Source organism: Chiloscyllium plagiosum, unplaced genomic scaffold (assembly GCF_037043375.1).
Source record: "Chiloscyllium plagiosum isolate Xiang-an unplaced genomic scaffold, Cpla_swu_hap1 HiC_scaffold_1, whole genome shotgun sequence".
In the NCBI taxonomy this organism is placed as follows: Eukaryota; Metazoa; Chordata; class Chondrichthyes; order Orectolobiformes; family Hemiscylliidae; genus Chiloscyllium; species Chiloscyllium plagiosum.
In genome coordinates, this window is record NW_028270139.1 from 6,999,812 (window position 1) to 7,025,592 (window position 25,781).

The following is a 25,781-nucleotide window of genomic DNA, read 5'->3' on the forward strand; positions in this document are numbered from 1 at the left end:
TCCACCTGCCAGCCTTTTGCCCACTCACTCAATATATCTATGTTTGTCTGCAAAGTTTCACAGAACTCTGCACACTTTGCTCTGCCACTCATCTTCGTGTCATCGGCAAATTTTGACGCCGTAAACGTGGTCCCCAACTCCAAATCATCTATATAAATTGTAAATAATTGTGGTCCCAACACCGATCCCGAGGCACACCACTAGTCACTGATTGCCAGCCAGATAGCACTTATTTATCCCCACTCTTTGCTTACTGTAAGTCAACCAATCCTCTATCCACGCTAATACTCTATCCCTAACACCATGCATCCTTATCTTATGCAGCAGCCTCATGTGCAGCACCTTTTCAAAGGCCTTGTGGAAATCTAAGTACACCACATCTACTGGGTCCCTGTTGTCCACCTTGCTTGAAATATCTTCATAGAATTCCAAGATTTGTAAAGCATGACAATGGGACAATTTCTTTCGTGATGCCCTGCTATTTCTTCCTTGATAATAGACTCAAGCATCTTCCCCACTACAGAGGTTCAGCTCACTGGTCTATAATTTCCCATCTTTTGTCTATTTCCCTTTTTAAACAGTGGCGTCACATTTGCTATTTTCTAAACTGCTGGGACTGCCCTAGAGTCCAGCAAATTTTGGAAAATTACAGTCAGTCCTGCAATTTCTCCTGCCATCTCTTTTAGCACCCTGAGATGCATTCCATCAAAGCCAGGAGACTTATTAATCCCAAGATCCATTAGCTTACCCAACAGTAGTTCTTCCGTAATAATAATTGTTTCCCGGTCCTCACCTACTTTTGTCTCTGTCACTTATTGGCATATTTTTAATATCCTCCACTGTGAAGACCGATGCAAAGTACCTGCTCAATGCCTCAGCTATTTCATCATATCCCATAACTAACTGCCCCTTCTCATCCTCTAAAGGACCAACATTTACTTTAGACACTCTTCTTTGTTGTAGATATCTATAGAAACTTCTGCTATCTGTCTTTATATTCTGTGCTAGTTTTTTTTTCTCATACTCTATCTTTCTTTTCTTTCTAGCTCTTTTTGTGGCTTTCTGTTGACTTTTAAAGTTTTTCCAATCTTCTAGATTCTTGCTGTTTTTTGACTACTTTGTTTGCCTTCTCTTTCACTTTGATAGCCTGCCTTATTTCCTTAGACACCCATGGCTGATTACCCTTCCTCTTACAGTCCTTCCTTCTCACCAGAATATACTTTTACTGAGCACTTTGAAAAATTTCTTTGAAGGTCCCCCACTGCTCGTCAACTGTCTCATCATAAAGTCTGTTTCCAATCTACTTTAGCCAGGTCCTCCCTCATTCTATCATAGTCCCCCTTATTCAAGCACAGGACCCTGGTGTTGGATTTTATCTTCACACTATCCAGCTGTAACCATACTATGATCACTCCTTCCAAAAGGATCCCTGACTAGAGGTCATTATTTATTCCTGTCTCATTACACAGGACCAGATCTAGGGTAGCTTGCTCCCTCGTCGGTTCCATTACACACGGTTCTAGAAAACTATCACAGATACACTCAACGAATTCCTCCTCAAGGCTACCCTGACTGAGCTGGTTCGACCAATCTACATGCAGATTAAAATTCCTCAGGCTAATAGCCGTACCATTTTTGCAGGCATTAGTTATTTCCTTCTTTATTGCCCGCCCCAATGTGATGTTATTATTTGGTGACCTATAAGCCATGCCTATCAATGTCATTTTCTTCTTGGAATTCCTAATTTCCACCCAAATGGGTTCAACCTCATGCTCCATAGAACCTATATCATTTCTCAGCAACCCCCTGCTGTCCTCCTTGAATATCAGAGCTACACCACCTCCCTTGCACTCCTGTCTGTCCTTCCGAATAGTCTGGTATCTCTGGATATTTAATTCCCCGTCATGACCATTTTGCAGCCATGTCTCCATGATGGCTTCCAAATCCTATTCGTTCACAATGATTTGTGCCATTAACTCATCAACCTTGTTACGAATCCTATGAGCATTCAGGTAAAGTGCCTTTATGCTAGCTTTCTTACCATCATGATTCTCCTGAGTTATTCTTCATTTTTGCTTCTTTCATAGTCTGCCTTGAACTTAAACCCTCCTGCATACATGCCATCCTGCTGCTTACCTTTTCATTTATTATCATACTTCCTGTTACTTTCCCTTTCCCTTCCCCCTGACTCACAAGTTTAAAGTCCTGGTGACCACCCTATTTATCCTTTTGTTAGAACACTGGTTCCAGATCAGTTCAGGTGGAGACCGTCCTATCAGTACAGATCGTCCCGGTTCCAAAGCTGATGCCAATGCCCATGAAATGGAACCCCTCTTTCCCACACCATTCCCTTAACCATGTGTTTACTTCCCTAATTTTCTTATCCCTAAGCCAATTTGCACGTGGCTCAGGCAATAATCTGGAGAGTATGACCCTTGAGGACCTGTTCCTTAATTTCGTTCCTAGTGCTCGATAATCCCAGACAGCTCCTCCATCCTACTGTTGCCTATGTTGTTAGTCCCAACGTGGACCACAACAATTGGACCCTCCCCCTCCTGCTGCAGTATCCTTTCAAGCCGGTCAGAGATTTCGTGCACCATGGCACTGGGCAGGCAACACACTATGCAGGACTCCCAATCTGGTTTGCAAAGGATACTATCTGTCCCCCTAATTATAGAATCCATTGCTGCATCTCTTGATTGGTTCATAGAAACTTGCACATTTCCTTCACATAGGAAATGTGAGGGAGGAGGTCTGGAGATGGATCCTTTGCTGAGTTACATGAACGAATAACTGTGAAGACAGCCACTTCTGAGTCCAAAAGAACATTTTAAACAAAATATTTAAAGCTAACTATTTAGTGGCAGCTTTTGGACCACTACTAGGCAAGCAAGAAATCCAACATCTGTCTTTTCACAATAAGCAGCTTCCCTGTGGAAGCATGGTTCCTAGTTAAGGCATATTCCATGTGCAGTTCCCATTTACAGACAAAAATTGGACAAGAGCAACTTCTATTTTAGCCCTTGTCACCTGTGTTAAATTTCATTGTGAAGGTCCTTTCTGTGCTGAACATGAACCTCTGGGCATTCCCTATAGAGTTAATATAAATCTGACAATGTGAAAGATTTCATAGCTGTTGCAAATATGTCTTTTCTTTTGGTGTTCTACTTTTAAATCCTGCAGCAGCCTGCAAATCTGAATGCCTGATGGAAAACTCCTTGTGATTAGGCACCCTGAGGCAGGGACTTGACATATTATGGAAATAGACTGCAGTAGGAATAGGTAATAGCAACTTCAGTAGGAATAGGTAATTTCTTGGTCAGCAGAAATAAATCGTATTGTGCAGGTTTTTTTATTCAGCCTTTTGCATATGCAAAAATATTTAGAATCATGTTGCCTACCCACAGAAAATTTAATATTTGTTAGATTTTGAGTGGTTTTCTTGGTGTCAGTAGATTGTCCATGATATTGTTCACAAGTTACCATTGAAAGTCCTTGGAAGTGTATACAACTTCAGTTATCAAGTACAGGATCTGGTATAAAAGCTGAAGTAAGATACAGGAACGCCTAAAAAAAATGGTTATTATTATTTTCTTTGTCCCTTAGCACGCAAGTCGAAGAAGCTGGGAAAAGTGAAAGGGCTACATGAAGAGCAGCAGCCACCACACAGTCCCAAAGAAGGGATCACATTCACTGCCCCTTTACCAGAACCTACAGCGAGCACTGCACTTGTTCCCAACTTCTCACATATGCCACCACATATTCATCCATCCTTGATTACTATTCTTGAAGCCATTGAACCTGAAGTGGTTTATGCATCTTACGATAGCAGTCAAGCAGACACAACTAATCACCTGCTGTCCAGTTTGAACAAGCTGGCAGAGAAACAGATGGTTCGTATTGTGAAGTGGGCAAAAGGTCTTCCAGGTAGGATTGCAAAGAAACATTTAATTTTCATTTCTACAGAATGTGTGTCATTTTCTTACCCTTTGAATGCATGCTAATACTTCTATTTTTAACGATGGAATTGTATTTTTCCCTTATATTATTTGACTTTTCCGAAACACAAGAGTCTGGTAATAAACCACCAAACCTTTCAGACACTACATGTGCATTTATCTAACTGCATATATATGGTGTGTATATACAGAGCTATAGGCAAATATGACAAAAACCTTATAAGATGATGTTTACACGAAGTTGCGTTTTCAGACACTGGGTAAATAACAGAACGTATTTCAATCTATTAGATTGAAACAAGATTTTCTTATACTGGGTTTCCAAATCATTCCAAAACAATGATTGAATATTAGATGATTTGGTATGAAAAATAATACTGTCTTAATATGATAACTTCTCAAATAGAGAAAAAAATTTATGACAGATTAATTGGTAAGATCAACACTTGCATTTATACAGTACTTTTCGCACAGTAAAATTTCCCAGACATTGGGTAAGAAAGTATGTTTACAAGTTTATACATGGCTACAAAATTCTTTGGGGGTTCTGTCAGTGACCTGGTGGAATTATCACCTTACAGTTATGAAGTCCCTCAGGGAAATGGTGGAAAACTGAGAGTGATCTTATCACACCAGTGTGATTGGCACCTATATATCATTTTGCATTAGATTGCCAGAAATAAAGTGGGGACGTTCACACCATAATTTTGCACACTTACCTCGGACTAGAGTGCTTGGGGTGGCATTAACTCTTTGAAACATTGTGCATGGATGTTTAAGTAAACATGCATGTACAAAAGATTTCTTTTAAGGTTTGACAATGTAATTTTGCTTAAGCATGCAACCCCCTTGAAGTGATTCTAATGAGGCCAGCAGCTAACCTTATAGAATATTAGCCCCCTGATTGGGTCTACTGATCTGGGCACTGAGGGCACTGGCTGACAGATAAAAAGAATAAGTGCCGGAGCTACTAACAATATGGTACCTGACTTTGAATGAGGTAGCACTGAAGTCAAGGATTGTTCATGCTGAAACAAAAGGGTGATTTGGTAACAGGATACTGGCCTCCATGGTGTTATTTTGCCTCTCATCAATGATAAATTTATTTGAATTGAACCAAATTAGGTTCATAAGCATGAATGGAACAATTTGAATCAATACCTGACCCCCTAACAATTTATGGTAGAGCATTTTCAATAGCGCCATAGCTAGATTGTTTTGATTTTGCAATTGATTTTCTAATAGGTAGACTCCATTTTAAGTTTTGATTAAGTGCTTCCTTAATCTTCATATCCCACACCCTTATTCCTCTCTATTTGCTTTCATTGCTAGTTGCTATTTGAAACTTCTTGATTTAAAAAGTCTATTATGTCAAAACTAAATAAGTTTGGTCATTAACGTATTTTGTGATGTGCTATCCCTGATTTATGAAATCCTAAAGAACATTGTGCTGAGGCAAGCTGTAATTAAATTTGATATGTTCAAAAGGATTTTGAATTCCCTTGAACAATTCTGTCACTTTATGAATTGCATGGTTGGATCAGATATTAAAGTACAAAGCTGATAATAAGGGAGAAAAACTTGGATTAAAAGAGAGTGGTGGCAACAGTAGTGAACAAACAGGTAGACCACACCCTGTGTGAATTATAGGTGGATTTACAAGCCAACATGGTTTCTAGCTTTTGTTATTTTTGTTCCTTTTTATCACTTTGCAGCACTTATTGGTGCCTATAGTTTGCAAAGTGTGTGTGTGTGTGTGTGTGTGTGTGTGTGTGTGTGTGTGTGTGTGTGTGTGTCGATAGGTACAAAAGCAAAATACTAAATGTGCTGGAAATCTGGAATGAAAACAGAAAATGCTGGAAATATTCGGCATGTTAAGCACCATCTGTGGAGAGAAACAGAAATAATTTTGCAGGTGGCTGACCTACAATCAGTAAAAACTACTCTTCTTTGAAATTCAATATTTTGTGAATGGAGAAAATGGTTTTGTGGTCTGTCATGACTTGATTAATTCATTTTTTAACCCTAATTATTTATTTTTGATATCAGGAAACTTTTCTAAAATTTCGTATTCATTTAAATTCTTACCACACAATAATAAGCTCTTGTGACTTTTTTGGACTTCCTTTCACTTAACAGTTGGAAGGGTTCAATGGAAGAATTTGCTGGCATTTTATGCCTATGTGCTGATCAAAGTTTTAGCCAATGAAAATCATTTACAAAAGTTTTTATAGAGCTTGAATGAACACAAACATGATACTTCTCATCAGTATTTCATTACTAAAATGACATCTTGATGAAAATTTATGTATCACTTTGATTTACTATTTAATGGGATTGAGTAATAAACAAAAGTCAGTTATTGGTGGTGGAAAATTCTTCTTTATGCATTTAGAGAAAAGTTGGTTGCTCAAGTCGTGAAATTTCCTGCAGGACGCCTTCACTTTCACAAAGGTCATAGAAGACTTACATGTTGATAACAATACCATGCATTCTTTGAACATTGCTAACCTGGTCACTAATGTACCACTCAAAGAAGCCATTGACCTGTGCTTTGGGTCACTATATCATGGCAATCTCAATGCATTGCTGCTGAATCATTTTGATTGAACTCATGCACTTTGAAACTCAGTTCAGTGTCAATGTCACTGCCTATCCAAATAGATAGCGCTGCTAAAGAATCCCCTCAAGCCCAGGTCTCACGAACAACTGCAACAGTTTGCAAATGATGAAAGTTTTCAATGGAATGATCACTAACCTCGTACCCCTTACTTATTTCCAGTATATAGATAACATATTTTCTCTTTTAGAATCTTCAACTAATTTCCTTATGTAACTGAATTGACTCCACCTGTGTTCAAACTCATCTTTGAAAAAGAGCAGTCAAACCTTTCCCCTTTCCTCCATGTGCCAGTTGAAAAAAGGCATTATTCAAAGGGAGAAATGCTGCAACGCATAGCTAGATAGTTTTGATTTTGCAATTGATTTTCTAATAGGTAGAAAATACACAAAGCTAACCCACAAGAGCAGCAGGTTAACAGGAAGGCTAATGGAATGATGGACCTTATTTCAAGCTGATTGGAGTATAAGAGTTGGGAAATCTTACTTCAACTGCTGCTGGTGTGACCTCATATGGAGTACTGTGAGCAGTTTTGGTCTCCCTACGTAAGGAAAGATATTATTTGATTGTTCAGAGAAGGTTCATTCGGATGATTCTTAGCATGGAGGGATTGCCCTTTGAGCAAAAGTTAAGCAGGCTGGGATTCCAGTAATTACAATTTAGAAGAATGAGAGGTGAACTCATTGAAACATATTGGATTCCAAAGGCACTTGACAGTGGGAGCAGTGGAATAGTCTCAGAGTAAAGGGGTGCCAATTTAATACTGAGATGAGGAGGAATTTCTTCCCACTATGCGTCTATCTCAGACCTGAAGAAGGGGTTGATTATCCAGAGAGGCTGGTCTCTTCAGGGTGGAGCCTGTGTGGATGTCACTCATATCAAGGGAGGGAACGAATTGCAAAACAGATATAAGATTAGGCATGTTTAGAATATATTCACAGTAATGGTGATTGAAGAATAGCACAGTACTTGACAAAGAAGCTTGGCAACAGGGACATGGAGCTCTCCTTATCACTGCATGAGTGATCACAGTTCTCACCTGCTTTGGCAAGGATTCTCATTTCATAGGGAGTGAACAGATAAATGTTGGGCACCCCAGCACCTATCTTTGCCCTCATTTCCCCGTTGCAAACTGTTTTCTCCTGGGATGATACTTGGGAGGGGGCGGAATGAGATGAAGGTGCCTGGCACTGCTGTTCATGTTGATACCCAGGCAGGAAGGGTGGAGTGCCAAGTACGTAAGTAGGAAGACCAGATGGCATAAAAGGTTAGTGGTGTGGGGCGTATGAGTGCGAGTGAGGGAAGATGCTGCATGCAATATTAGGAATGATTGACAGTGAGCCTTGGTGGAAGGTGCATGCACTGGCAGAGTTAAAGTGAGTGTGAGGTAGTGGAGAGAACATGAGAACTAGGAATCTGAATAGACAATGCACTCTCTCAAACAGTTAGTACAGTATTTATCATTGCAGAGCACAGAAGGTCATTAACCTTTTTCCTGCTTTGTTGGGCGTTCCTCCAGAACATGGACACTGCACTGACATGGGTGTGGTGGCTGGAAGGATGTGGTGTTGTGGTCTCCTCTGGCATTCCTGAGGAAAAAGGACAGCCCTCATGTCCACCACTATGACCACCAGGATTTCCAGATTCCTGTCAGCTAAGTGGGCTGCATCAAATTCTTGGAACCACATCGACTGCAGTGTTTCTAGCCAACCGTCTTCAGGTACAATGGAAGTAGCCAATGAATAATAGCTTTGCTAGAGACAGTCATACACCATGATCAATTAAAAAGAGATTAGATCTAAAAGAATATATTAAAGAAGACCTGATATTGAGGAAAAGGGTTTTTATAATGCTGTTAGGATAATTTTGAGAATTAGATGCGAGAAGACAGCACAGTTGCTACCATCACTGAGTATTTGAACTAGGAGATATAGTTGAATGATGGATAATGGTGTTGTAAGGTTAGAGTTGATGTTCAATGAGTTATGGAGTTTGGGCTGGGCCAAGTTTCATTAAAAAAAATCGAACGTAGATTGTGCACTGTGAGGTGTTGATAAAACATCTGTATAACAACCAGGAGTGCTTGATTGTAGGAAGGTCACATCTAGTATTGTGAAGCAATTTGCGGTTAAGCTTTATATTTCACAAAATCATCTCTCAAAATACAATACTTGATGAAATTTGCCTACCGGTTTCCAAAACAAACGGAGTCAAAGATAAACTGCATTGAACACCATAATTTCTATAATCTATAACACAAGTGTGTGATTTGTTGTGGTATGGTTTTTGGGGCATGATAACCTGAAGTGTTTCAGCCTCAGCAGCCCTATATTTTCAGACGAAAATACCTGAGGTCTGCTTTGAGTTCAATGGTAGAGCATAGCATTCTAGTGGCCTGTCCTAAAACTGTGAATTAGGTTGACTAGGTCCTAGTTTTTATTGAAAATAAATATATTGGAATAAATATGTTACATTATGCTGGCAAGTAAACTCATAATATGGGAGTTTTTATGAGTAGAAAGTGAGGACTGCAGATGCTGGAGATCAGAATCGAGAGTGTGGTGCTGGAAAAGCACAGCAGGTCAGCCGTCTCCAAGGAACAGGCATCAGCCCTTCATTAGGAATGAGGCTGGGAGCTGAGAGGTAAATGGAGGGGACTGGGGTTGGCGGGGGGGGGGGGAGAGGGAGGGGTGAGGGGAAGGTAGCTGAAAATGTGATAGGTAGATCTAAGTGAGGGAGAAGGTGATAGGTCGGAGAGAAGGGTGTAGCAGATAGATGGGAAAGGTGATGGACAGGTCAAATTGGAGGCTTGGGACTGGGATAATGTGGGGGGAGGGGAAATGAGGAAACTGTTGAAATACACATTGACCCTGTGTGATTGCAATGTCCCAAGGCGGAAGAGGAGGCGTTCTTCCTCCAGGCGTCAGGTGGTAAGGGTTTGGCAATGGAGGAGGCCCAGCACCTGCATGTCCTTGACGGAGTGGGAGGGGAAGTTGAAGTGTTCATTTATGGGATGGTGAGGTTGGTGGGTGCAGGTGTCCCAGAGATGTTCTCTGAAACAATCTGCAAATAGGCGTCCTGTCTCCCTGATGTAGAGGAAACCACATTGGGTGCAATGGATACAGTAGATGACATTGGTGGAGGTACAGATAAATTTCTGTCAGATGTGGAAGGATTCTTTGGGGCGAGGGGAGTAGTGTGGGCATAGGTTTTGCACTTCCTGCAGTGGCAGGGCAAAGTGCCAGGAATAGAGTATGGACTGGTGGGGAATGTGGACCTGAAGGAGTCGTGGAGGGAATGGTCTCACCAGAATGCTGATGGGGTGGGGAGAGAAATATATCTCTGGTGATGGGGTCTGTTTGTAGGTGGCGGAAGGGGTGGAGGATGATGCGATGTATGCGGAGGTTGGTGGGGTGGAAGGTGAGAACCATGTTCTGTTGGGAGGGATGGGGTTCAAGGGTGGTGGTGCGGGAAGTGGAGGAGATACGCTGGAGGGCATTGTCAACCAGGTGGGAAGCGAAATTGAAATCTTGGAAGAAAGAAGCCATCTGGGATTTTCTAAGGTGGAATTGGTCATCCTGGGAACAGATGCAGCGGAGACGGAGGAATTGGGAATAAGGGATGGCGTTTTTACAGGAGGTAGGGAGGGAGGAGATGTAGTCCAGATAGCTGTGGGAGTCGGTAGGCTTGTAGTAGATGTCGTTCATTAGTGGAGATTGAGATGCCCAGGAAGTGGGGGGTGGGGAGGTGTCCGAGATGGTCCAGGTGAATTTGAGGTCAGGGTGAAAGGTATTGGTGAAGATGAGGAACTGTTCAACCCCTTCGTCGGAGCGCAAGGTGGCGCCGATACAGTCATCGAAGTACAAGAGCAATAGGTGGGGAGTGGTGCTGTTGTAACTGGGAAGATGGACTGTTCCACAATGAGGCAGGCATAGCTAGGTCCCATACGGGTGCCCATGGCTACCCTTTTTGTTTGGAGGAAGTGGGAGGATGATGCTTGTACCATTCTGTCCTACAGTTTTACTGTCATTATCTCATCTGAATGCACTGGTCTGCATTGTTGTGAATTATTCTAATGCTACTATTTGTTTCAAATAACTATGATAACCTTTAAAGCTAATACAATAAAAAGATGAATGGTTATTCAGTGGAACTTAGATATCTGTGAGAAAATAACAAGGAATACAGTACTTTTCATAAGGATGTCCCAAAATGCTTTACAGCCATTGAAGTACTATTGAAATATAGTGAAACTGTTTATGGGTGGTAGTGTTAATGGACTCGTGACTAATCTAGAACCCTCGGCTAAGGTTCTGGGGATATAGTTATGAATCCCACCATAGCAGATGATGAAATTTGAATTTGAACTTAATAAAAAGCTAGTCTAATGGACAGCATGTAGTTTGTGTTAATTGCTGTTAAAAATGCAGGGAAAAAAAATCTGCTGTCTTTACCTTGGTTGACCTACATGCAAGGCAAAAGTGGCTACTGCAGATGCTGGAGCTCAGAGTCAAGATTAGAGTGGTGCTGGAAAAGCGCAGCAGGTCAGGCAGCATCCGAGGAGCAGGAAAATTGACGTTTCAGGCCAGATTGTCCTGCTCCTCGGATGCTGCCTGATCTGCTGTGCCTTTCCAGCACCACTCTAATCTTGAATCTGGCCTACAGGCAACTCCAGCCCCACAGTAACATGGTCGACTCTTAATTGCACACTCAGCAATGTGGAATAAGCATCAATTGCCAGCATGCTCCTTCTTATGAATGAGTTTTCCTTAAATTTTAAATATGGCATGAGTATGTTTTAATGGGCAAAAGGTGGTGTGTGAGGAGTACAGTGCACATTTAATCCCCTAAAAGTTACATTGAGTTGAGATTCTGAATTGTCCTGAAGAAGGGCTTATGCCCGAAACGTCGATTCTCCTGTTCCTTGGATGCTGCCTGACCTGCTGCGCTTCTCCAGCAACACATTTCAGCTCTGATCTCTAGCATCTGCAGCCCTCACTTTCTCTCTCTGAATTGTCCTGCCAGCTTCTGTGTTTCATCATATCAGGCAAGGTATTTAAATATTCAAACTGATAATCTACTTTAACAGGCAGCAAATCTATTTCCTGATCGAGTTGCAAGTCATCAGGGTCACCAAGCGTGTATACAGTGCACAGTGTATATTCAGTGAAACTGATAAGCTAGAAAACCAAAGAGGTGCAGCTGTGACTAGGTGAGATGCTGCCACTCACAATTCATCTTTTCACTTCTTGTTAGATAATTGTCAACTTCTTGAAAGTCAGTTTTTCTGCCTTGCACTTCAGTCACTTTCAGATGCACATTCCTACTGCCAGCTTTCAATACAGCATAGGAGCAGCTCTACTTTGCACAATAATGCGGAACAAGTGAAGCAGAAACATAAGCAGCATCAGCTGCCTTATTGTCAGCCACCATACCACTGCACATAAATATCCAGCTCCCAGAAGACAAGACCACAGGATTTACAAGCAGAAGATTAGTTTTCTGGACATGTGTGAGCCCCATTATCTCAGGAAGCCCAGGTTTTTAGCATGTTGATGCTAACATCTGTAGACTTCTGAAATGGGATGTTCGTTACAGTGGACCTGGTAGACCAGCTTTGCCGATGGCTGTCAATATGGCTGTCACTGATGGACAGTCCTATATGTCTCTCCTTCTGAAAGGTGTGGTCTCCTCTGACTTTATCAGCATTCAATTGCTCAACATTCCTCAGAACACGTTCACCTCCTGCTTCCTTCTATTCTTCTCTGAAGGTATTTTACATGCCCGTCCAAACAGCTAGCACATGCACCCTTGTCGTTTTGCCCTGTAGTGTCCATGGCTCACACATGTCCTCCACAAATATTGTCCTTTCTTTGATGATAAATACTGACCTTTCCTTTGCCATGCATAAGCCATGGTTAACACTCATAACTCTGCTTTGAGTTTTTGAATGAAGACAGGGCATTTGACACTAGCCTCTGTAGAAAGCAGTGTATTCTGTACAGCTCCCTGTTGTGCTTCATAATTATGCCTGACGAGTAATGTAAGTTCTTTCCTCTACCACTGATAATTAGACACGTCCTAGACACAGTATTGATGTATGAGGATTGGTGGCAGCAAACTAATTCAAATAATGCTTATCTTGTGCCACCTATTGGTAGGTGTGGCAGATATCATGAGATGTCAGCAGTGGCTATCAAGACAAATCCATATCCTTTTCCTCATATCCTTGGCAGAGCTCATCTTACTGCAGCAAGATCTCCAGTTAGTTGAGAGGTCTGAGGGTTGGCTTTCCCAGATTTCCTCTCCATTCCTATGGTTTCTGCAGCCTCTGGAAATTATTTCCAGTTGGACCATTCTGATTCTTGCTAAGGTTCCCTTCAGTAAAAAGCCTTTCTTTGACATAATCAGCATCCCATGTTTCCCACACTCCCTGACTGGCCAGGGGATGCTAATGCTATTGCTCATTTAAAGAGAACGCTTTGACTAAGCCACAACTGCCACCTAATTCTATTAAAACGTAATAATTTCTGGCAGACTGAAATTTTTACTATGATAACCTCCAAGTTTCAAATTTGAAATAGAATTTATTAATGAATCTCGGCATTAATGTGAAATTAGGCTTTTGCTAAACAGTGCAGTGGAAAAATTCATTTGTGTAGCACCACTTTTAGCAATGATCTCATTGAAGAACAAGGTACAGATTGTGCAGGTACAGCCTGCAGTGCTGCCTGTGCCAATGAGTTAATGTAAGTCTGCGTGGCACCACGAGAAATGCTGCTACAGAATCAAATTTTTTTCCTTATGGTACTTTAGCCTCAGTATTTTTTCCATTGTTTCTTTTGTGGTTTCCCTGTTTATTATATCATTTATATTTTACCTATATGTAAACATAAGTAAAAGCTTGCCAAGATAAGAATAGTACTATTTAAACAGTTCAGATATTTTGATTCAAGTGTTGTTTACACAGGAAAGCCACAAAGGAAGTTAAAGGAAAGCAGTTAGTATATAGGAAATAATCTTTAAATAGACAATACTTCTATGCATTTATCAATATCTATTATGTATGTCTAAGTATTGGTCTTCTTAATTGTGGATGTTAATCTTTATGTCACATTTTAATAACTTCATTAAATAAGCATGATCTGTTCAATTAACCAATATGATGTGCTCAAATATCTGACTGCTTGCATTATTAGTCAGGCAAGAGGAACCAACTACCGTGAAATCATCAAACAAAATACTCAAATGATTTTTGAAAAGAGGTTTCAAAGGTTATGTTATTTTTCAACTTCTTATGCCATATGGCACTGACAATTCGAATGTCAGCATCATAACTTCTTCAAATATGTTGTAGAATGCTTTAGTTAAATCACTAAATCAATCTTTAAAAGTGTACATCACAAGAGGCACTCAATTTCAACAGTAGTTCATTGCTATTAAGCATTTCGCAATAGCTTGATGTTCTGGAAGGCACTGTTTTACTTTGATTATTAAAGCTTCTTACAGCAGCCTTCTCCCATACAGGCCTGGATCTGTCTTGAGACTCAGGCTTCAAAGTATGCTTAATTTACAGGGACAGCAGTTTCTGACTACAGATTTCTTGCTAATACTTCCTCAGGCCCAAACACTAGTGAACCCAATACCCTTTTGTGCTTCCACACGCTCCCCCGTCTTTCTAATATGTGGTATTGTGGGCGTCATTGACAGGGCCAGCATCTGTTTCTCATCTCTAATTTTCCTTGAACTGTAGCTTGCTCAGCCATTTCAGAGGACATTTAAGAGTCAACCACATTACTATGTATCAGGGGTCATATGTAGGCCAGATAGGGTTAAGATAGCATATTTACTTCCCTAAATGGCATTGGTGAGCATGGAGGACAAAGAACGTGCTTCAGGACACTGAGGCTGTCCTTGGGGCATGGCACTATTGACCTTAATGACTGGGAAATGCCTCTACCATTTCTACAAAATGGCACCAACTTGTTCATCAGGTTACATCATTTTTTGAGTCACAACATCTTAATGATGTTGTGACAAAGAAGGAGAGAAAAGGAAGCAAATCCTGCCCTCCAGCTCCCACTATCTCATTGGACATCATGCCTCGTGTACAAAGATCTTTAGGTTGGGACGTGGACTGTTCAATCACTTGAAGACCCATAACAGTAGCTCATAATCCTGAGCAGATGTCACTCTTGAATAAAAAGACAGCCGATGACAGGCTTCTATACTCAGAGGAAAGAAAACCAGATGGATATAACTAGCTCTTAAAATTTATTCCTCTTAGCTCAGTATTATCCATGTGAATGTGCCCTGCACCCTTTGAAAAGCTGAGGTGCAGTGCACAAATTTGAACATGATGTTTTAGATGGTGCTTAACCATTGCTATTGTCGAGAGTGTGGTGCTGAAAAAGCACAGCAGATCAGGCAGCATCCGATGAGCAGGAGAATTGACATTTCAGATAAAAGCCCTTCATCAGGAGTCCAGGCTTTTGCCCGAAACGTTGATTTCGAAGCTCCTTGGATGCTGCCTAAACTGCTGTGCTCTTCCAGCACCACTAATCCAGAATCTGGTTTCCAGCATCTGCTGTCATTGTTTTTACCTTCAACATATTGTCTAGCTATCACCATTGTTAACAGCTAACCCGAGAATGCAACTTTTAAAAAAAAAAAGGGTTTTGTGATTTACACATAAAAGAAGTGAAACTATCATGATATTCTAACAGGTGAAAGGCTTAACAGACAATCAATTTTTCAATGTATAATTTCAGTTACATCACACTGCAAATTTTTGCTATAAATTCTGTTACGATCGAGCCCTCCACAATCACCTGATGAAGGAGCGTCACTCCGAAAGCTAGTGTGCTTCCAATTAAACCTGTTGGACTATAACCTGGTGTTGTGTGATTTTTAACTTTGTACTGATGGGTGGATAGCTACACATGCCAAGTTGTCCTTCACCTGTTTTACTTCACTTTCCAACTACTTTGTCTTCTGGCTTTCTTGCTGACCCTGTTAAAAGTAGCAGCTGCTGATTCACATCTTGTAAAACTGTACTGAGGAATAAAAAAACTCATTATCTACTGCCTGTTTGCTTAAAAATCTTTATACAGTGAACTGCATAGAGAGAGGTTGTGACAATCAGTGAGATATTTGGTGGTTTTATGTTTTATTTAAGAAAGGTAGTGAAATTTTTTATTTCTTGTATTATTTTGCCTTAGGCCTCAATTAACATTTATTTTCAACATAAGTTTTTTTTTCAAATGATACACATATTCTTTACTACATTTTTGTTTAACATTCTACCTCATCAATTCAGTTTGACATTTACAAGGCTATAATTGAAGGCTTCTGCCTGCTAGGAAACCTTGCAAGTCATCTCAGCAGTCTGGAGAGATATTCCCTACTTCACACGCCTGTACCAGGTGTTCACCCAGAAAGAGGTGCATCTCCGGTGTCTGTTCCTGAATGGAATTTAAGGCTATTGAATTTGTTGGAGATCTGCCTGGATTCCATGCATTTAGCAGAAGTAAGGATCTCCTTAGAATCGCTTTTAAAAATTAATAAGTAATTTCCAAAAACCAGGTAACAGGCTGGACCTGCTCTCCCACCTGGAACACACAGCCCCTTACAGTGATTTTCTATTCTTGAAATTAGGTATTCCTTTGCAGATAATCTAAGTTCATGTTTGAAATGTGAGATGCACACTCTAGACTGATCTTTTTTTGTGATGGATTGAAGCTCTGCCCTTACGTGGCTCCACTAAACCTCTGGCTGGAACCAAGATACACCAGAGTAATATCTAACTCATCTGCTATACTCCCATTCACATTATATCAGGCATTAATGATTAGTCTCTTAAATATAACTAGCAAGCTGTACATGTGATTCAAACATGAGTGCCACTGAACATAGTCCTACAGCAGCAACTTAAAGGAAAGAACTGGCAGATCACATGACAGAGTGACAGAAGATGTAATTTAAGTGGTTGAAGACATTGCAGAAGAGGTATTGGAAGCAACTCTGTTAACCATGATATTTTAAAACCTCTAAATCAATAAATAATTGTCCAAAATTATTTCCAGTGATCAGTATAGTATACCTTGGACCTGTCCATTTCTGACCTCATTGGATGCCTATTCAGTAATGGAAAAGAGGCATTGGATTTTAAATATGTGTCATGAATAGAGTAAAAATCAATTGTTAATACCTATTTGGATATATAGTAACTGTTTTAAAAAGATAGCAAACAGCTCAAAAAAGGATGTGATAATCATTTGCCTAGACTTAGTAATGGAGAAGGTGAGGACTGCAGATGCTGGAGATCAGTTGAAAATGTGTTGCTGGAAAAGTGCAGCAGGTCAGGCAGCATCCAAGGAGCAGGGGAATTGACGTTTCGGGCATGAGCCCTTCTTCAGAAATCTATAGAATCCTTCTTCAGGTTTCTTATAGAAACCTTTCCGAAGTCTCTGTCAGCCAGATAGTTAATACCTGTTGGGTCCAGAATGCTAAATATTGTGTTATAATCTGCTGTAGACATGACTGTCTCCAAGAAAAACTCTCACATAATAAAATTGCAAGCTGTATACAAAATACAGGCAGAAGTCTTAATCACTCTCTACTTAATGCCTGGAACAGGCCTGATAGTTGTCTGCACATTGAACCCTTGTCTCAATGGTAATTACTCCTCCTTTAGGAAGCTTGGCCATAGTATTGAACCCAACTGCCTATTTAACCATACAGTTTGGAATAACAGACAGTGCTAAGGGGTCAGTGCTGCTGCATATGACATCTACTGACAAAATCAACACACTCTAAGCTACAAAGGAACAGCCTCTGACCTGTAAAAGAAGCTGTATTTTGGCATTGTGCAAGTAAATGAAAACTGCTTTCATCAAACTGAAGCAGAAGTTACATTTCAGAAGAACGTCCTAAGAAGACTTTTGCAGGAACATTAAAGTGAAGAAACTGCCTTCAATTCCTCAACTGCCGGCTAGCCAATCAACCTCCCTGACAAAGGAATTCCAGACTGCTAACTTCAGCTTTGGACTCTTGGACTCCATTTGTAAAGCAAGAACATTGACAAACTGGTATCCTTGATTGTTTTGTATTTAATTCATTACTAATTGAATAATATCTTTATCCATTCTGATTCTACCACCATATATATTTATAAGTGCACTTGTATCACAAGATCTCCCCTGCATCTAAGAATGTGTGACAAGTGTTGTGATTCTTGCAAAGTCAGAGCCTAAAATCAGGAGGAAGGGGTGCTAGTACTCTTTCCCCTTCAAAAAAGGGGAATATTAAATTACAATCCACAGTTGGACAGTTGGTGTGAATACAAATAGAGATTTGCTTGAAAATCTTCGGTCTGTCTAGCAGAAGTTATGCACTGAATGCCTGGAATTGGATCAAATAAAACAAGCCAAGCAATTTGACCCAAGAAGTCCAAATCTAAAAAATGTACCTAAATAAACTGATGGAAACATAAAGAAGAAAATTAGATTACTGGAACAATTTGTGAAACAAACTAAATGACAACAACAAAACCGCTTTACTCTAATATTAGAAAATAGTATATTTTGATTCAGAGACCTGAATAGTTTTAACACTAAAATGGTAGAAAGCCAGTGCACAGACCAATTAAAAGCTGTGGCTGAGGAATTACAGGTGAAGCTGCCTAGCAAGGTAAAATGAAATTAAAATTTTAAAATACTGACTGAGTATCTGGGACATAGTTCCATTCCTGAACAGGTAAATGAGGAATTAACTACAGAAGCTGACCCATTTCACATGACCAGTATGGAGCACTCAAAATATAGGATACTGCTAGAGTTAAAGGAGAAACAAAAAAAGGGGAAGAAAGAGGAAGAGAGGAAAGACAAGTACTTTCCTGCTCTGAAAATTAGAAATGGATTTGCATGTTCAGAGAAAAACCTGATATATAGAAGCTGTACAGGAAATCTCATCTCCACCTGATAACAGTCCAAATTTGAAGACAGTGACTTGGAGTCTGTCTTCACTATTTTCGAAAAAGTAGCAGGGCATTTATGATGGCCATAAGAAATATGGACCATTGTGATTCAGCATTAGTTAACTAGAAGTTATGATGCAGAGATCGAACCCCTCTGCTAATTAAAATCAAGCACTCCGAAAAGCTCACGTCACCTCGTAATCTGCTAAAGGTGTGACTAAGTGAAAGAAAACTCCTAATTTCCACTATGTAAAGAAAAGTAACAGTTTATTTACTTAACTCTAATAGTGAATGTCAAACTATAAACAAACTGAACACTCTTTCTCCTAACTAATCACTATCCCTTAACTGAACACAATTCTACTAAGTGCTGTTCTAGTAACTCAATTATGAAACGTTGCATTAACTTAATCTCAAGGCCCCACAGTCTGTTATGCTGTCTTCCTTCTGATCTTCCTATTCTGCTATCCTCCCCCTGGGTCGATTTCTTTCTTTTTACTGAGTATTTTGATAGATAGTGCCTTCCGAAATTTCTTTGACAGCAAAATGTTTATTTCTTCAGATGGCCTTTGCTCTCTGGCTGTACGGCAGTTTCTCTGACCAATTTTCAAAATGGCCACTTTTTTATACCTCCAACATCATTCCCTCTCATTGGTCCGATATTGGACACAGACCCTTTGGTCCAACTTGTCCATGCCAACCAGATATCCTAACCTAATCTAGTCCCATTTGCAAGCACCTGGCCCATATCACTCTAAACCCTTCCTATTCATATACCCATCCAGATGCCTTTTAAATGCTGTAATTGTACCAGCCTCCAACACTTCCTCTGGCAGCTCATTCCATACATGCACCACCCTCTGCGTGAAAAATATTGCCCCTTAGGTCCCTTCCAAATATTTCCCCTCTCATTCAAAACCTCTGCCCTCTAGTTCTGGACTCTCCCATCCCAGGGAAAAGACCTTGTCTATTTTCCCTTCCCATGCCCCTCATGATTTTATAAACCTCTCTAAGGTCACCCCTCAGTCTCCAATGTTTGCTGTCAAAACAGCAACGAAAACTCAGGTATTCATTTAACAGCCAGTGTTACATCTATCTATTTTGGAACAGCCTGTCTCTTAGCTGTTCTGTCTGACAGCTGTGACTGTACTTTAAATTTACCTTAAAATTCAGAAAACATTTTCTATCTTAAAATGAACATATACTCTTTTGACTTCTTAACATAGGAAAACTCGAGAAGTCTGTATCATGTTGATCCCTGGAATGTTAATTGATTATGGGGATTACTAAAGTTGCCACCTTATTAAATATGAATTGGTCCACAAGACATATGACCAACAATTCAGGATTGTTGAAAAAAAATGTAAAGTGAGCTATTGAGAGTTTGAAAGGCAAAAGACAATCACTGTTGACCGATGGGATTCTGCGTAAAAATACAGAATACCTATGATGAATTATATGAGCTAATATTACATGAGGAATTAAATATTATCTACGTTGCAACCTGAGAATTCATTTCAATGCGCAGAGAGTCCTCACAGCTAGAGGTTGCTGATAACTTTTACCTCATTTATGACATAAGCCTAATAATTCAGACTATTTCAGTCACCCCAAATCAGTGGTATGATGAAGGGGGAGATTAGAAGGAAGCTATACCCAGGAAAGGGAATACAAATTAGGGTTTATATAGTCCATCTCACGTCTGCAAAGAGAACACCCAAAGACCAGTGTGTTCCCACTCTTCTAAAACAGGCCTTTCTAAGCCTGATTGTTGGAGGTTGGATGATAAGCCAGATGAGGGGGAATGGTGGGCATCCATTAGAACAGTCTTGAGAGATACTGCAGCAAAGGCACAGCTGAATCTACAGAGCCCCTTGCTGCAGGATCTAGTCACTTGAGAGAATTACCGTATGTTAGCCCACCCAGGCAAAATTCCCCGAAATCTGCAGATGTTTTGTCCTTCTGAGAAGTGTTCCCACACCTCTCACTGCAAGTGCGCCAGTATATTGGTTTACTCAGACACCAAAACTAACCCATCCCTAATGTCAGAAGGAGGTGATAGAAACATCCCCCTCCCTCCCAATCCCTAGGTCTGCTGTAAAAACCAAGGAACAGAACCGGTAGGTGGGTGGGGGTGCATTTCTGTTCCCCTCCATCATGTTCACAAAATCACAGAATCTGTTAGGTTGCAGAAGGAGGCCAGAAAGAGATTGAGCAGCCGGAGAAATCGAAGGAGGTCAACTAGAGCCTGCCAAAGTAAATAAAGTCAAAGGAGGAGCCAGAGAAAATAAACAGAACAAAAAGGGACCCATTGACCAAAAGAGTTTGTGGCTGGCTCCCAGGAAAGGAATTGGACATCCAAAAATAAATTCATTCAAAAAAGTTCATAAAGGTACAAAAAGCTGAACAAAATGCAGTGGTCCTGTAAGGGGCCATTGAATCCAAACAGTTTGGGATAACTCAAGTAAAACCCTCAGAACATAGACTGGCAGAACTCAAGGTGAAGAATCGAAGGAGTGTAAGGCAGTTAAGGTATGAGAGCAGTAGTCGTAGAGATTGAGGGAGATGCAGAGAAAACGTGGTGAGAGTCCATTGCTCCAAATTAGTTAAGAACTCCAAGTTCCCAGACTATAGAAGTGAACAAGTAACAAATAATAAAGTGCAGTATAGCAGAGGAACAGGCCCTTCGGCCCACCAAGCCTGCACCAACACACACCTTTCTAAACTAAAAACATTTTAGCTGTACGCGGCCTGAATCCTTCTATTCCCAGCCTATTCATGTATCTGTCAAGATGCCTTTTAAACTATTGCCATTGTATCTGTTTCTATTACCTCCTCAGGCAGCACCTTCCAGGCACTTATCACCCTCTGTGTAAAGATCTTGCAAGTCAGATCTCCTTTAAATTTTGCCTTAAATCTATGTTCCCTAGTAATTGTCATTTCTACCCTGGGAAAAAGACTCTGATTATCCATTCTACCTGTGCCTTTCATAATTTTGTACACTTCTATGAGGTTGCCCCTCAGCCTCCAACATTCAAGTGTAAATGAACCAAGTTGACTAGTCTCTCCTCATAGTTAATATGTTCGAAATAAGGCAATATCCTGGTGAACCTTTTCTGTATGCTCTCCAAAACCTCTGTGTTCTTCTAGTACGAGGCAACCTGAACTGTACATAATATTCCAAATATGGCCAAATTAAAGATCTGTACGGCTGTAACATGATTTGCCCAATTTTTTAACATCTATGCTGAATAACAAGAACGCCTTATACCTTCTTGACCATCTTATCTACTTGTGTTGCCACTTTCAGGGAATTGTGGACCTGTACTCATGGATCGCTTTACATGTTAATGCTTCTAAGAGTTCTGCCATTTACCTATATCTCCCTCCTACATTAGACCTTCCAAAATGCATCATCTCATATTTGTCTAGATTAAATTCCATCTGCCATTTCTCCACCCAAGTCTGGAGATAGGCCCAGCCTATCTATATCTTGCTGTATCCTCTGGCAATCCTTCTCACTATCTGCAGCTCCCCGAATCTTTGCGTCGTCCACAAGTTTATTAATCAGACCACCGATATCCTCCTCTCAGGTGTCCCAGCACTGATCCCTGTGGAACACCACTGGTCACAGATCTCCAGTTAGAAAACATCCTTCCACCACTACACTTTGTCTTCTATTACCAAGCCAGTTCTGTATCCATTTTACCAGATTACTGAAAGAACAGTAGATGAGCATAAGGAGGAGCCTACATCTCCATTAACCAATGAATCATAGAGTTTGAGAGTCATACAGCATGGAAAGAGACCTCTCGGCCCAAATGCTCTATGCTGATCATGTTTCCTAAACTAAACTAGTCCCATTTGCCTTTTATTTGGACCAGATCCCTCTAAACCTCTCCTGTCCATGTACCATGGAAATGTCTTTTAAATGTTATAATTGTACCCACATCTATCACTTCCTCTGGTAGTTTGTTCCATATACGCATCACCCTCTGTATGAAAAGTTGCCCCTCTGGTTCCTTTGAAATTGTTACCTTCTCACCTTAAACTTACGCCCTCTAGTTTCGGACTCCCTTGCCCGTGGAAGAGACCTTGGCTATTCACCTTACATATGCCCCTCATCATGGTCGCCCCTCATCATGGTCACCCCTCACCAATGTCTTGCACAGCTGTCAAACTTCCTCAACATGGCCAAGATGATAGTAATGGACATGTCTCACCCAGTCAGGAAGCCTCAGTGCAGCACACTAGGGGCTAGACAGTCACTTGAGGGCAGTAGAGGTAACTGATAAAGGGCTGGTTTCAACAGACTCTTGCACAAAACTGCAGGACAAGGCAAGTTAGCTCTCCTGAGGTTCAACAACCTGAAAATTGCTGCCAGTACAGCTTGAATATATTTACAACAAAAACAGAAGTTGCTGGAACATCTCAACAGGTCTGGCAACATTTGTGAAGAGAAATCAGAGTTTATGTTTTGAGTCCAATGACCTTTCCTTAGAACACTTATTGAGTATACCTACTTCTGACTTAAACACAGAACTCTCCAAGGCTCTGTTCTATAACCTACATCAGCCTGAGCACTGCAGACCAGATCCCAAGAGAAAGAAGGGACTTATAGATCTTTACAGAAACATGAAACCAAAACAACAGTCCTCCATCACCCAAAAATAATTTTATCTTGAAACCCAACATTAGTTGCCTTCAAATAAACAAATGTATGTTGATTTCTGATAAGTGAGTAAGCGAATGAAGGAATGCCTCTTTACCATTTGTTATTGGAATACATAGAAAAATGAAGTTTACTTGAGTATTTTCCTGAGGGGACAAGGTGTCAGACAAAGAGTAAAAGATACGTATTAACACATATCCAAAAATGACTTTAAAAAGACAAGAAACAGTTGAACAAATATGACTGCTATAATCATGTGACTGACTCAGCAATATCCTTTTGGAAACATCACCACAGTCAATGTTAATCACATAATCAACACTCATATATCCTGAAGAATTTAGAATACTATCATATTGTTCAGAGATAATTATCTCCAAGAAAAGCCCTTACACAATAGAATTACGAGTCATACCCATCCTGCAAGATGCATTAATGACTCTCAACTTAACTTCTGGGATGGGCCATTGACAGTGGTCTAGCTGCAGTATAAGCTTTGGCCTTGATGATAACTGCTGCTGCTTTCTAAGGGGGCTTGGTCACATGACTACCATTATAGCAACTAACTGCCATTTGATTGTATAATTTTGAATTACCAGACAGTTAAGAGTTCAATGTTACTCCATACACCATCTATTGGCAAAACTATCTCCCTTGACTTCAATCTATATAAAAAAAAATGTCTGGTCTTTGAAAGCTGTCCCCAACCTTTATGTTATGATTAAAATTCTCCTTATGTCAAAATGGTGAAGTAGAAGTCATATTTCATTAGAACTTCCTTGGAAGACGTTTGGAAGAAGTTTGTAAAACAATGAAATAGCCCTCCACAATTCTTCAACTTCTAGACAACCAACCCATTCATAAAAAGGCATTCAAGACCAATAACTACAACTTTGGACTTCTGGATTCCATTGATAAGACCATGAAAATTGATACATTTATATCTATCGGAACAATCCCTTTATGGACAGGTGGGAGATTCAGGAGAGTGATTTATTTTAAGACACACAATCTATATGTAGAGATGTCACAGGAATAACGAGCTCCCTGCTTCCATCAGGAACTCTGGCTGTCTAAATCAAGGAAGGCACGGGGATTTTCAAATCATTCTGTGTTATTACTTAATATGTTCTGTAACAGAAATAAAGCCATATTTGTCATTCCTTTGATGGCTTTACTAATGCAGAATCAGAATCAGCCTGTCTAGTGGGAGTGGAGCTAAATGGCCATAGAGATCTGAGAAGGAGTAAGGGTGAGTGTAGTGAAACGAAATGGAATATAAAATATAAAATCAAACAGAAAAGTGACAATTCTAGATCAAAAATTGTTTCAAGAACTGTTTTATGACTGTTATATTCTGTTTTACAGGATTCAGAACAATGGCACTTGATGACCAAATGACTCTACTCCGGTATTCTTGGATGTGCTTAATGACATTTAGCCTTAGCTGGAGATCATACAAACACACCAGTGGCACAATGCTTTACTTTGCACCAGACTTGGTATTCAATGAGTAAGTGTCTTATCCATTAATTCTTGTTTGCCTGTTTGCAAATGTTCTTCTCATAATAAGAATGTTGTTAATTTTGATCATGCAGCCTACTGACAGAGTAGTCAACATCAGATCGGCCTGTCTTTGTCCTTAACACAATAACTGTCTCTGTTTCCAGCACTAAATTATTCATTTTAGTTTGGTGCTCCGTGAATGCAACTGAAGTACAAATTGTCAAATTTCAGTTTGTTTAATATGTGCTGCTGTGATTGTTGCAGCAAACCTTCAGTATCTTAAATCCTACCACAATACTGTTTTGCATCAATCATTTACAGTAATATAAATGCGCTTTGTATTGACATTTGCAAAACGATAATTAAGTTGAAACAACTTTTATCCCTCAGAATGTCTTCTATCAGCAGCAATAAGTTTTAGACATTCCTTGTGGCCATAAAGATCTGAATATGGAGATTTTCTGAGAGGGAGTAAGTTGACCTGACATGCAAAATGTAATAGGGTTAAATAAATCTATGGCTAAGGCATTTATGATGTGCTCATAAGAAAAGAATGAATATAAATGCAAATAGATAATAAAAAAAGATAGTCATACTTATCATATGGTTATGATCCCAGCTGATGTTATTACTGGAGAAGTTACTACTAGATTGAAATCTAGCTTGATAGATCATATTTTGTTTTTGTTTTTAACAAGATGGTCTTGAATTGAAATACAAGCATGTAGATTCAGTTTTAACAATGAAAAGTTTACGACACAAAAGAAATGAAGTATAAAAATTAATAAACTAAACTATTAACATAATACAAGTTTTTTTCTTAAGGTCTAGTTTGGTATATTTTGTAAGATAGAAAACTGAATATTAATGGGGATGTTGTGGCATATTGGTGTTGCTACCGGACTACTAATCTAGAACAACTCAGTAAGTCTGGCAGGATTTGTCGAGAGAAAGCAGAGTTAATGTTTCAGGTCTAATGACCCTCCTTCAGAACTCATTGTAGCTTGGGAAACGTTGGTACATGCTGAAGATGGGGTAGGGAGAGGG

The 25,781-nt window shown here is 40.0% G+C and overlaps 1 protein-coding gene across 2 annotated transcripts in view; it reads left to right on the plus strand.

Moving 5' to 3' along the window:
• The window catches only part of nr3c2 (nuclear receptor subfamily 3, group C, member 2), a 327,259-nt gene that overhangs the window by 236,301 nt on the left and 65,177 nt on the right, over positions 1–25,781 (plus strand). For both annotated transcript variants that reach the window (XM_043699476.2, XM_043699456.2), the window contains exons 5-6: positions 3,607–3,927; positions 24,597–24,741. In XM_043699476.2, the coding sequence (XP_043555411.1) occupies positions 3,607–3,927; positions 24,597–24,741 (466 nt within the window). The remainder of the gene's footprint in view (positions 1–3,606; positions 3,928–24,596; positions 24,742–25,781) is intronic.